Source organism: Haemorhous mexicanus, chromosome 1 (genome assembly GCF_027477595.1).
Source record: "Haemorhous mexicanus isolate bHaeMex1 chromosome 1, bHaeMex1.pri, whole genome shotgun sequence".
Taxonomy (NCBI): Eukaryota; Metazoa; Chordata; class Aves; order Passeriformes; family Fringillidae; genus Haemorhous; species Haemorhous mexicanus.
In genome coordinates this window covers 136,959,594-136,971,482 of record NC_082341.1, presented here as the reverse complement: position 1 = coordinate 136,971,482, position 11,889 = coordinate 136,959,594, and the positions used below count along the sequence as shown (strand labels likewise).

At 37.5% G+C, this 11,889-nt stretch overlaps 1 protein-coding gene across 1 annotated transcript; it reads left to right on the top strand.

Annotated features, from left to right (window-relative positions):
• Window positions 1-5,378: 5,378 nt before the first annotated feature.
• Window positions 5,379-9,529, top strand: FBXO43 (F-box protein 43). Its single transcript, XM_059857377.1, has 4 exons — window positions 5,379-7,083; window positions 7,950-8,052; window positions 8,884-9,069; window positions 9,160-9,529. Exons 1-4 carry the CDS (start codon window positions 5,600-5,602, stop codon window positions 9,406-9,408), a joined length of 2,022 nt encoding a protein of 673 aa, XP_059713360.1. The 5' UTR covers window positions 5,379-5,599; the 3' UTR covers window positions 9,409-9,529.
• The last annotated feature ends 2,360 nt before the right edge of the window (window positions 9,530-11,889 follow it).

Sequence of the window (11,889 nt, the reverse complement as noted above, 5' to 3'; positions counted from 1 at the left end):
CGCATTCAGCCCTGCTCGGGGTGCCCCGCCGCCGCCTCAGCTGCGCCCGGTGGTAGGGCGGCCTCCAGGGTGTGCTCCTGTGGCCAGCGGTTTGCCAGACGAGAGAGTGAAGCGGTTGCTTTGCTCGTGTCCGGCATCCCAGGTCACTGAGAGACCCTCGGGTGCTGGTCCTCAGCTGCGTCTCAATATCGCCATCGCTGGGTAATTAGGCATTGCAGTTAACACATATATTTGTGGAGTGAAAACTGTCTCAGCTGGGTAATGTTTCTCTCCCACCTCTCTCTTTTCTCTCCACATCCTTTCTCACTTCAGGTTATAACTAGGAGTAAGCAATACTTTGAATACACAGCCTTTGCATTGGAAGATCTTGATTTGCTTCACAAATTAGGGTAAGTGACCCACATCATGCAGATAGGACTTGGCTGTGTCATCTTCAATTATTACCTGGAAGCTATCAGTGACTTTGGGGTCAAAGAGAGGAGTCTGTTTTACTGCAGATACCATATCTGTTTAAGTAACAGCAAAAATACTTCTGTATCACCAAGACTTTGTCTTTATCTGTTTTGTTAGCAGTGGTGAACAGTGATTTTAAAAAAGGGCAGAAAATGCCTTGTTCAATGCATAAGTGTTCTGTGTGTATTACTGAGGACTATAAGTTGCTAAGAACAGGTGTGACTCCATCCTAGAATTTATGTCTGCGTTGGAGATATTATTTATATTGCCTTCTAGTAACCAACATTTTCAACTCTTTGGGGTGCTTGGGAAGACTAAACTTGTTAGAAATTATTCCTTGTCCAAATCTGTGAATCCTGTCCTAAATTTAGTTTGGGGTCTCTGAATATGAATTATTTTGTCCAGTAAACTCCCAGAAAGTTTGCAGTTGATTTGTAAATTGATTTGAGAATGGCAAAATTAATAATAGATATAAGAAATGCCCAGAGCACATAAGTCTGTCCTTAGTAAATATGGATTTTGTTACTTCCTCTGGAACTTACTAGTGGTGTGGCCAGCATTTCCTTCCCTGTGCATCTGTTTGATGACATTTAACACAAGGCTAAGAAAACTTTCAGGAACTAGTTAAAGATCCCCAAATGAAAAAGGTGTGCTGTTATGGCTCAAATTTAGTAGATGAAATTTGCATAATAAAAAAATAAGTGCTTATAAAAGGTAGTGTTATAAGAGATTTTGTTAGGTATCTCTTATGAATAGAAATAGTCTTGCACTATTATGAGAAATGTTCAGCACCTCTGAAATGCTTTTCCTTTTGTATTTGTAAAATGAGACTTTGTGTTAAATTAAAGCTTAATTTGTACAGGAACTACATTTTGGAAAAAAATCATATACAAGCTTGAGGTGTATACTGGGGTTTGTGTAAACTCCAGAATGGTTCAGGTTGTAAGGGATGTTAAAGATCATCCAGTTCTCAGCTCCTTCCATGGGCAGGGCCACCTTCTACTAGATCAGGTTGTTCTGAGCCACATCCAGCGTGACCTTCAACACTGCTAGTGATGGAGTGACTTCTCTGGGCAACCTGTTCCTGTGTCTCATTGCCCTCATAGTGAAGCATTTCTTCCTAATATCCAACCTAACTTTCCTTCTTGCAGTTCAAAGTCCTCACTGCCTTGTTTTATCACCAAATGCACTTGTAAAAAGTCTCTAGCTTTCTTGATGGGTACTCATGGGGTACTGAAAGGCTACAATTATTTTTCCTTAAAGACTTCTCCAGGCTGAGCAGCCCTCACTGTCTCAGGCTGTCTTCAGAGCAGAGGTGCTCCTGCCCTCTGATTATTTTCATGCTCTGCTTCTGAACTCGCTCCAACATGTCCATGTCCTTCCTCTTTGGGGCCTCAGGACTGAAGGCAACACTCCGTGTGAGGTCTCAAAATTGTGGAGTAGGGGGTAAAGAAGTAAAAATAAGTATAAAAATGTATGAATTAATGGAGAGGTATAGAAAAGAGGTGAAATGAAGCTTAATGGACGGCCACTGTTCACTCAGTGTCAATTGGCAGTTTGATTTATATTCTCCACTAATGTTTTCCAGCATATTCGAATCAATGTGGTGCGCTCACAAGCTCCCCCTGCCGGACGCTAGCAGCGGTACAGCATTATATTCGGCTTCTACTTGAGTTACCAAAATTTCTTTAATTCTGCTATTCGGACCTCCCTTATAGCTGCAAAATCTTGTTTTGCTATAATTTTTATGTTACTTGAAACACAAGTTTACTTCTTTTATACTGTAATGTTTTAATTTTTTTCTGTTCTCAGTTCTCCCATAGAATGCCTGAGAATGAAACTGCAAGCATGAGGTTTTCCTGTTGTTATTTCTTCAGCATCCTGCCTGAAAATTAATTTTCTAACCCTGGGAGCCTTTCGGCTTTTGTTGAATGTGGTTAGCTTGACTGTATTTAAGGGAAATACTAATATTTTGAAAGGTAAGTGTGGATATGTGATTTTTTTTTTTTTTGGTGGGATTGAGATTTTGAGCAGCTGTCTCTAGAATTCAGTTTAAACTTCTATTAACATTTTCAGCAATATCATCTACTGGCAATATTTGCTAGCTAACTGTAGTTTTCTAAAATTCAGCATAAAAATGAAACCTCTGTTCTTCCTGTGGACTTGTGAAGATAAGGCCCTCTTGTTTTGTCAGATTTTTTTATAGGTCTTTGTCCTCTTACAAAAAGAAGAGCTGAGCTCATAATCTATGCTCATGTGGTCCTTTGCTCATAGCATGAATAATCAAATGAAGTATAGCAGTGTACTGCACAGAGATTTCATACCTTTAAAAATATAGGAAAAAGTTCTTTTCTGGTTCATGACAAAGCTTTTTCAGCCTATTGCCTAAAACCATGGAATCAGAGAATGATCTCCAGTGGTCCCTTCCAATCTTAGACAATCTAGTCCAACTTTCCTGCTTGAGTAGGGTCCTCAGAGCACATTACTCAGGATTGGATCCAAATGGCTTTTGAATATCTCCAGAGAAGGACGCCCCATGAACTCTCTGGTCAGCCTCTTCCACTCTTTTGTCATCCTCACAGTAAAGAAATTTTTTCTCATGTTCAGGTGGAACTTTTATGCACCAGTTTCTGCTATTGCCTCTTGTCCTATGACCAGGTACCACCAGGAGGAGCCTGGCTGCATCCTTCTGATACCCTCCCTTCAGATACTGATAGACATTGATAAGGTCCCTTCTCCAGGCTATACAGGCCCAGATTCCTCAGCCTTTCCTCATAACTCAGGTGTTCCAGTCCCCTAATCATCTCCATAGTTCTACTGGACTCTCTCTAGTATTTCTTTGTCTTTCTGAACTGGAAAGCTCTGAACTTGATATACCTGGAGCATAGCACTCCAGGTGAGGCCATAACAGGGCTGCGCAGAGGGTCAGGACCACCTCTCTTAACCAGCAGGCAATGCTTTTCCTCATGCACCACAGGGTACCCTTGGCCTTCTTGGTCACCCTGCTGGTTCATGGACATATTGTTGTCCACCAGGATTTTCTCTGCAGAGCTGCTTCCCAGCAGGTCAGCCCCCAGCCTGTACTGTTGGTCCCTGGGATTCCTCACCAGGTGCAGGATCTGCATTTGCCTTTCTTGAGTTTCAGATGGTTCTCTGCCCATCTCTCCAACCTGCCCAGGTCCTTCTGAAGGGCTGCACAGCCCTCTGAGGTATCAGCTGCTCCTCCTAGCTTTGTGCCATCATTGAACTTGCTGAGGGAGGTGTTTGCCCCTTTCATCCAAGTCACAGATTAATAAGTTGAACAATAGTGGGCCCAGTATCAACTGTTGGGGGACACCTGTACTTACAGATCTACTAAAACATGGAAAAGTGATGCAGATGAAACATTAAATGCTATTTGGAGTTGGTCCTGCAGCAGCAAAGAAGTAATCTCTGATTCACTAAACACTAAGAGCTTTGCCCTTGTGCTTCCTATTTGTGCTGTCCCTTGTTTCATTGTGTAAAACAGGGAACAAGGTAAAAGCAGAGACAGAAAACAAACAGGAAAGAAAGGTACTTGTAGAGGTGAATGGGAGAAGGGAATGAAGCATGTCAGATTTCAGTTTGTTGTTGTCTTGGATTTATTTTCACATGCCTGTCTTTGATAGAGGAGTTTTTCTCAGTTATGTATATGGGTTTTGTTTGTTTAAGTCTGTTTGATTTCATACTGATATTAGCAAGATTGGGTATGTCTTAACGCCAAGGTGTCATTCTGCTGTTTAACATCCTTTTCCTTTTGAACTTCTCTGGTTGCTATCTTCTTACAGTAGAAAACAAAACAAAGCATTTTTTAAAAATATTACAATCATCTTAAAAAGTGCTTTTCATGTGGGTCAAAAAATGCTAATTAATGACCCAAGATCATCAAAGAATAGTTCTGCCTCCCCTCTCTTGAGCAGTTTGAGTTCCCATTGCTAGTATTTAGTGGCTTAGGGCTTGACTAAGAAAGGACTGTTGGGATATTAGCTGTGGCTTAGTATTTGGTGTTGAAGCCACCTTTAAATATTCCTACTTCTGTTCTGAAAGTTCAGTTGCTATTTCTAGGCTTTATGTTCCAGAATATAGGTTCTAGAGGCCAGTTCTAGAGGTAACATACTACAGTAAAAAGTGCTGATTCAAACTCTTGAGTCTTGCAACCCTGATGTGAACAACTTTGGTGTCTGTGAGAGCAGCCCCCTCGCTGCATTAGTCATAAACAGTTACTGTGAGTAGAAAGCAGTGACCTAGTGCCACCACGGTTGGGGTGGAGAAACTCTGCAGTGTAAGAGTGGCAAAAGTAGCTTGTTTCCACACATCTTTTATTTAAGTGTGTGCATTAGCCACTTCTAACTTTTCTAGGAAATATATATAGTAGCTCTTAAATTCTATGTAATTGGTAAGTGTGTGTATAGTCAGTCATTTTCTTTAAAATGTAAGCCTTCAGAACACTCAGTTTACCCACAGAGATGACCAAAAGCAGAAAGCTTCTTGATAAAATAACACTTAAATGTTAAGGCAGATAAAAAAGTGCTTTTCACTTTATAACTAGAGGTCAAATCCATTCCCTCTGGGGACTTTAGGGATCTAAATAATAGGGAGACTTCTAGACCTGTAACTTCATGATTAATTCTCTTATTTTAGTTAAGGAGAAAATGCCTTTTGTCTAAACTCACCTATTACCAGCGCTTCTGCTCATTTTTGAGTACTGAACTATTAGTTGCTGGATGAACCAGTAACAGTGCTAATGAAAATCTTGGCTCTACTGGAATGCTGAGGAGTTTTGTTGCCAGTTTCAGCACCAATGAGCCTCTAATTACTGTGTAGCTTATTTGAAGTGCTTTTTCAACAGATGAGGACTGCCAGGTCAATTAGCTAACTGGATATACATTTGATTTGCCTCACAGTACAATATGCATTTTAATCACTTATTCTAACCATCTATTTTTGTGTTTATGTATAAGCACTGTTTCTACTGAGACTAATGACAACACTTGTTATGACTGTTATCTCGATAGACTTGCGCAATGCTTTCTCTCTAATCTGAGGGGGTTTTGGTGACTGCTTTTATTGTTTGTTTCAGAAACAACAGTGGTATCTTTATTTACAAAGGCAAAGTGTCAAGCAGAAGATGTCAGACAGTCATCTAGTGAGGTTCAATATTCTTAAAAGAAATAGATTAACACCTCCTAGGAGCAGCTTTAAATACTCAAATTTTAAAGACACATGTTGCACTTCAGCATTTTTGGACAGCAGATGCAACGAGTCAGGAAAAGATCCTGATGCAGAACGTGAAGAAGCACCGAGTGTAACAAGTGTATCATCACTACAGGGGCATTCTGAGCACGTCCATCCAAGTGCCTTCTTTCCCAGGTCACCATCGATTGAAAAAGAATTTAATTCTATCTCCTTATCAGAGGAAAGAGAAACAAATAGTAGTGCAGTTTTTTTTGAAACTCCTAAATCAGGTAGAAAAGGCTCCTCACTACGCAGGAAGTTGCTTTTACCCAATACCATCAAAACTAGCACAACTGTAGGATGCTCTGAAAGACAACTTAGTTCTTCAGGAAGCATCAGGAAAAAAATATTCTCTTGTGTTTTGAGCTCTGAAGAAAAGCTTTCACAAACAGTTGCATATTCTCCAAAAGAAAAAGGTTACAAACCTCTGACAACTAGCACTTCAGAACCTGAGAATTCTAATCCTGATTCTCCAAAAAGGAGGCTTTCCTTTTCACAACAGAGGACTTCTACACTAGAGGAGTCCCAGTGTAAGGACCCCTTATTGTTAGAATCAGAAGGTTTATCTCCAATTCAGTGGAAGGATGCCACTGCTAGTAACACTAATGAATTTAATGAAAATGTTCTTATGAGTGTTAGAGATGGGGTGCTTAGGACTCCCACTTACAGTAGGAGTAGCCTACCTGAGGCCAGTGAGGGCAAATACCTGACTTCTATCACCAGTCCAGTGGAGAACCTGAACTTTGGACTATGTGATATAAACTCTCCCCCTGTTAAGGTAGCAAATTACCCAGATCTTTCAACGCCTGAAGATAGTGGATACAATTCACTTCCTTTGGACAAATCAGGAGACTCATTGTCTGATTACGAGGGATCTTTCCAAGAGCTCTTCCAAAAGCACAAAGAAGACTCCAGAATTTTAGACAGTAAAAGAAAGACAAGAAAACTTGAGAGAGTCAGAAGGTTATCCACTCTTCGGGAACTAGGCTCCCAGTCAGAGACAGAAGATAATCATGGCAGTCCTACTTCAGTGCATCTATTAACAAAAGAAAGAGACTTTGTCAGTGAAGATCATGAGTTAGTTCTAAAAGAACAGCCTAGTGGAGACCTGGTTGTAAGTCATGGAGATCTCTCAAGAACTCCAGCTCTGAAAATAGTTCATGAAATTTGCTTGCAAAGACAAAGATTGCACCAAAAGCAAATCTCAGACAGTATTGATGGAACAGAAATATTTGCATTAGATCATGTTCTTCCTGGACTTATTGGCAAGAAAATGGGCCTTGAAAAATTAGATATTTTAACAGAATTGAAAGATAGGAATTTAAAACATGTTCTTGCTATAGTTTTAGATGCTTTGACTGTAGAAAGTCTATGCAGGTAAGTACTGTTGCCTCGCACAAAAGTACTATTGCCACACATAAAAAGAGGGAAAAGGATGGGCTTCTGCAAATGAATTAGAATGAATTCTAGAATACTCAGTGTTGTGGTCAAGAAAATTTGTTTCTGAACAAAATTAAAAGTTTTCTCATCATTAAGTAGGTCTTTGTGTAGATCTAAAAATAAATAGGGGCAGTAAAAAGCTAAAAAAAAAGGAGAATTAGTAAACTCAAAACTAAATCACAATACTTGTAAGTTTTAAAATATATTAAAAATTACTTCAAGCCTAGAAAGTAATTAATCCTCATTACAAGTTCCAATAGTGCATAGCACTCAAAACACATTTTCTAGAATTTTTCTTGTGTATTTTATTTTCTCAGTTATTGCTAAGCACAAAGATGCTCAAAGAATTTTGATTCATGAGTAATTGTCTTGATTAATTTCTAATCAATAGGAACTGTTACATTTCACACAAGGCTCTTGATTTCTTTGTTGTAACAAAGGGAATGGGTGAATAGATTATAGTCTAAGGGCACAGATGTTTTCAACTCTAAACACAAATGTGACTAGAAACAATCTTGGTAAGTGGCTTATATAGAGGGTGAAATTAATTTATTTTCTAAGTCAAAGATATGCTGTGCTATTAATGTTGCTGTTGTTCTTTAGACTCTTCTGTTATAGAGTGATATGTAAAGTATGAGACCTGTGTTTCATAACAAAATAAAGAATTAGTCTATAGCAGCAGTCTGTAAAATGACCAAGAGTTTATGAAACCATGCAAAAATCTTTACCAGGTAGTCTTGCTATCATGACTCCTGCATTACTTGAAAAAAATTGAAAGTGGATAAAATTTTTATTTGTTCCAGTATTTGGAAAGTAAGCAAAAGCTGGCGTGAAATCATTGTACAAGACAGAAGTGCAGATAAAAGGAGAAAGTTGTACACAAAACAGCTGAAAGAAGCAGCTCGGGTAAGATAGTTCTCAAAGGTGATATTTTTAAAGTATGAAAGAAAATAGAAGGAAAGACAAAACGTCTTGTATAGCTACAGAAAAGTAACTGACAGACGGTTCCAGAATGAGCAGGTGATGCATTCTAACAGGAGAATGTAATGGCTCTTACTGCTTTTCAGCTGTCTGCAGTTTGAGTACTGGTCTTTCAACCATGTAAGACTCTTATTTACCCCTCCTGCCCTTTCTTGAGAATCCTGTAGGATCTCTTCCTTGACTTATTCTAGCTTTAGATTTTAAACTCTGCTCATACCCTTGTGCCAAGATGTTCCTCATTTCACTCTAGTCTGCAGTGCTGTAGGACCTGCTCTATGCTACTTCCTGATTCTTTTCGGGACTCCTTGTGTCACAGTGTCATAGTGTATTTGTGAACAGGATGTGTAGAAGGTTTTCTAAGGGGCATCTAGAGAAATAAGTATATCGGAGTATATTTTTTCAGATCTTCTACATGATACATGCACGCTTGCTTTTGAGATGTCCGAATTCACAAGCATGAGCTCACCAGTAGAGTGCGCTAAAAGACAGTTGGCTTTCTACCCTGCTCACAGGGCTTGGTTTTTGTTGATTTCTCTCTTGCTCCCTTGCTAAATATAAACATTAAATGGTAAATACTTGGTTTTTTTAATATATATATACATATATGTATATATGTATATGTATATAATTTTCTTATGTGTTGTTGCAGAGGGAAAAAACCCAAACAAGTAAAATCTAGCTGCAAATCCGAAATGAAATAAAACCCTAATTTGTTTTCTCCTTTTTTTTTTTTGTTAAATAATTATAAACTAACAGGAATATTTATTGAAGGCGGAAGATGCTGCTACAAGGCTTAATATTCTCAATAGATCTGCTCTAAGGCCTGTTCAAGCTCAAGCCAGAACTCCTGTTTTACAGACACCACCTTCACACACTGAACTTACACCTAGGAGATGCAGTTCTGTTCCCCACTCAGCTAGTAGGCAGGAAGAATACATGAAAGTAGGTACCTAAGAAATGCTTCATTTTCAGTTTTTAGAACATTTTCCTTTACAAGATTAAGTAGCTCTTTTCTCTCTCCTCTTGCTACAGGTTGCTAAAACTCTGTTCACTGATGAAGCTCTAAAACCCTGTCCGAGATGTCAATATCCTGCTAAATATCAATTGGTAAAGAAACGGGGACTGTGTAGCAGAGAAGCATGTGCATTTGAGTTCTGTATTTTATGTCTGCAGGCATTCCATGGGTCAAAAGAATGTAACAGTTTATCTGCAAAACGGAAGAATAAAAAAGATGCTCCACCAGGAAGTGCCCAAAGCAAAAGAAATTTAAAAAGGCTCTAAATTTGTAAAGCATGTAACTCCTTACATTTAATTCTTTTCCCCTTCCCCTAAATTCCTGATCTTGTTCCGATTCTTCCTAAAGGTATGCATTTTGAAAGTATCATCCCATTTGTTCTCGTTTACTTACCAAGGTAACTCTCATGTATATATCTTAATTAACATAGTATAATTTTGTTTTTTAAAAAACGAACATTTAAAAATATTTTATGCTTTGTTTTACCTGTTGTGTAGTAGGTAGAAACTAACATCTTAATTTTTAAATAAAGTGTCTTAAATGTAGTCTTTAATATTTAGCTTACATGACCTCATTGATGTTTAAAAATGTTATTCCTGTCTTAAAGACAAATTAAAGAAAATTATTTTGAAAAAAGTCTTTGAAATCAGATTTATTTATTCACTTTAAATTATAGTAAATATTTTTAAATGTCCCAAAATGGGACACTATGTACATTTTCAAAAATGCTCTTATTAATATGGATGGTAAAATGTCAACTTATATACTAGTTGTCTGAATTTTTTATTGCAATAATTAGTCTTAGCCTCTGTAAAGGAATTCAGTAGAATAGTAATTTATAAACTAAACTGATGCTGTGTGGATATTCCATTGTACTAATTTTTACAAAGTTTTTCTCTTGAAAACTTTGGGTGGTACTGTATATATTCACATATCTGAAAATGCTGTGGCATCACCTTTGCTGTTGTGAGTTTACCTTTATGCTTAATCTGACTTGACTTCAGCTCCCAGATGCTAGGTCACCTTCACACTTCTACTTGAGCAAAAGAATCATCTACAGCTGAAAATCACTCTTATCTCTAGGTATTTATTTATTTATCTCCTAATAAAGGAAATTGAGGTATCTTGCTCTTGAACTAAATATACTGATCCCTTCTAGAAAACTAACTCAATCTGTCTCTTGGACCTACAACAATTTTTGTGTGGTTTTGTTTTGTATCCTAGCATTTACAAACAGCTTGAAATACAGGTGACAGAAATGGACACAGTACTTCTATGAAGATATAATATCAATTAACTTCTAAAATATTGTCCCACTTGTCCTTTCAAAAAGTTTGTCACAAGCATCTTGCAGAACTTTTGTTGTCAGCCGGTGTTTATTCCTTAGTCCCTCTCTGATGTTGTCTTTGGTGTTATATTTTTGAAGACTATGTGTATTTGTACGTAAGCCTTAACACTGAGCTATTTTAAAATAAGTCAGATTAAAGAAAGAAAAGACAACAAAAGAAGAATTTGCAAGTAAACCTTAAGTTTCATATTCACCTCTTTTAATATTTATTCACACATCCCTTTATTTTTAGGGTCTAAAAATGACCAACCTCTAATTTTTTTAATTTATTTTTACACAATCTGTGGATGTTTAAGCCAAATGGACCAGGATAATAACTTCAGGATGTTCTAGAAACACCACTTATTTCTCACCTCTGTTTTGATCTGTAACTTGGTTAGTACTTTTACTGTTCTTGATTTTTGGCACAGTAGTGTCACATTGCATTTGGAAGGAGGAGAGACAAAATGGTTAATAAAATGATAGGGAAATTTTAATACTGACTCTATTAACCAGATATTATCATTAAAGAAGAAGTCAACACAATATATCTGCCAGAAGATCATGTTTATTGTATTAATATAAGTATCAATACTTAAACTCCATACTTATATTTGTGTTTGCTGAGCCTTTGCCTTGTTTTTAGGTTAGACTGGTAGCAAGCTGAAGACTGCTCAGTCTGTTCTAGGGGAAAAACTGAGGCAAAGGATTTGGGGACAAGGCAGGGAATATGGAGGTATATGCACTAGGTTTGGTTTAGGAAAACGGGCATTCATTACAGAGGAGGAAACTGCAAGTGGGACAATAGTTAATTGATTTATTTCTTATTTATATTTCTCTAATTGTTTAGAGCTTTAGGTGTTCAAGGTCTACTTAAAAGTTAATTATGTTCGGATAACCACTGGATTTGTTCTTTATTCCTTAGGTGTATAGTAAGTAACTATGCTTTCTCTAGAAGTGCTTAATACTTTCTATTAAAGGTTAAACGGAACAGCTTTCTAGATGGGAAGTTATATTACACAAGAATCTGAATATATGTCATTTATCTTTATAAAAATTTGGATTAGTTTTGTTTCTTGCAGTTGAATTACCAAATAAAGTAGGGGATGGTAGTAAATGCAATGCAGAATAAGTACTGTGTGTCATAACACTTCAGACTGCTATTGTCATCACTGCATGTTACCTTCGCTAAATACTAATATCTCTAAAATGTCTCAATTTAAAAAAAAGCTTTAAATGAGTTCTTGAAAATTATGGGAAAGTTATGATAGGCAGTGAGAGTATCTAACTTCTGCTGTGGAGTGTTGCAGCACAATCCAGAAATGCATGGAGTTCAAGAGTTCTGAAAATATTACTGAAATAGGTACCTTTGAGTGGAAAACCATACAGGAACTTAGTTCAAGAATCAGTTAAGTATCTT

Bases quoted from the DNA above. Each gene is read 5' to 3' on its own strand.
- FBXO43 (XM_059857377.1), top strand. From the start codon at position 5,600: ATGTCAGACAGTCATCTAGTGAGGTTCAATATTCTTAAAAGAAATAGA. The intron at 7,084-7,949 runs GTAAGTACTGTT...TATTTGTTCCAG, and splicing joins ACTGTAGAAAGTCTATGCAG to TATTTGGAAAGTAAGCAAAA. The intron at 8,053-8,883 runs GTAAGATAGTTC...ATAAACTAACAG, and splicing joins AGCTGAAAGAAGCAGCTCGG to GAATATTTATTGAAGGCGGA.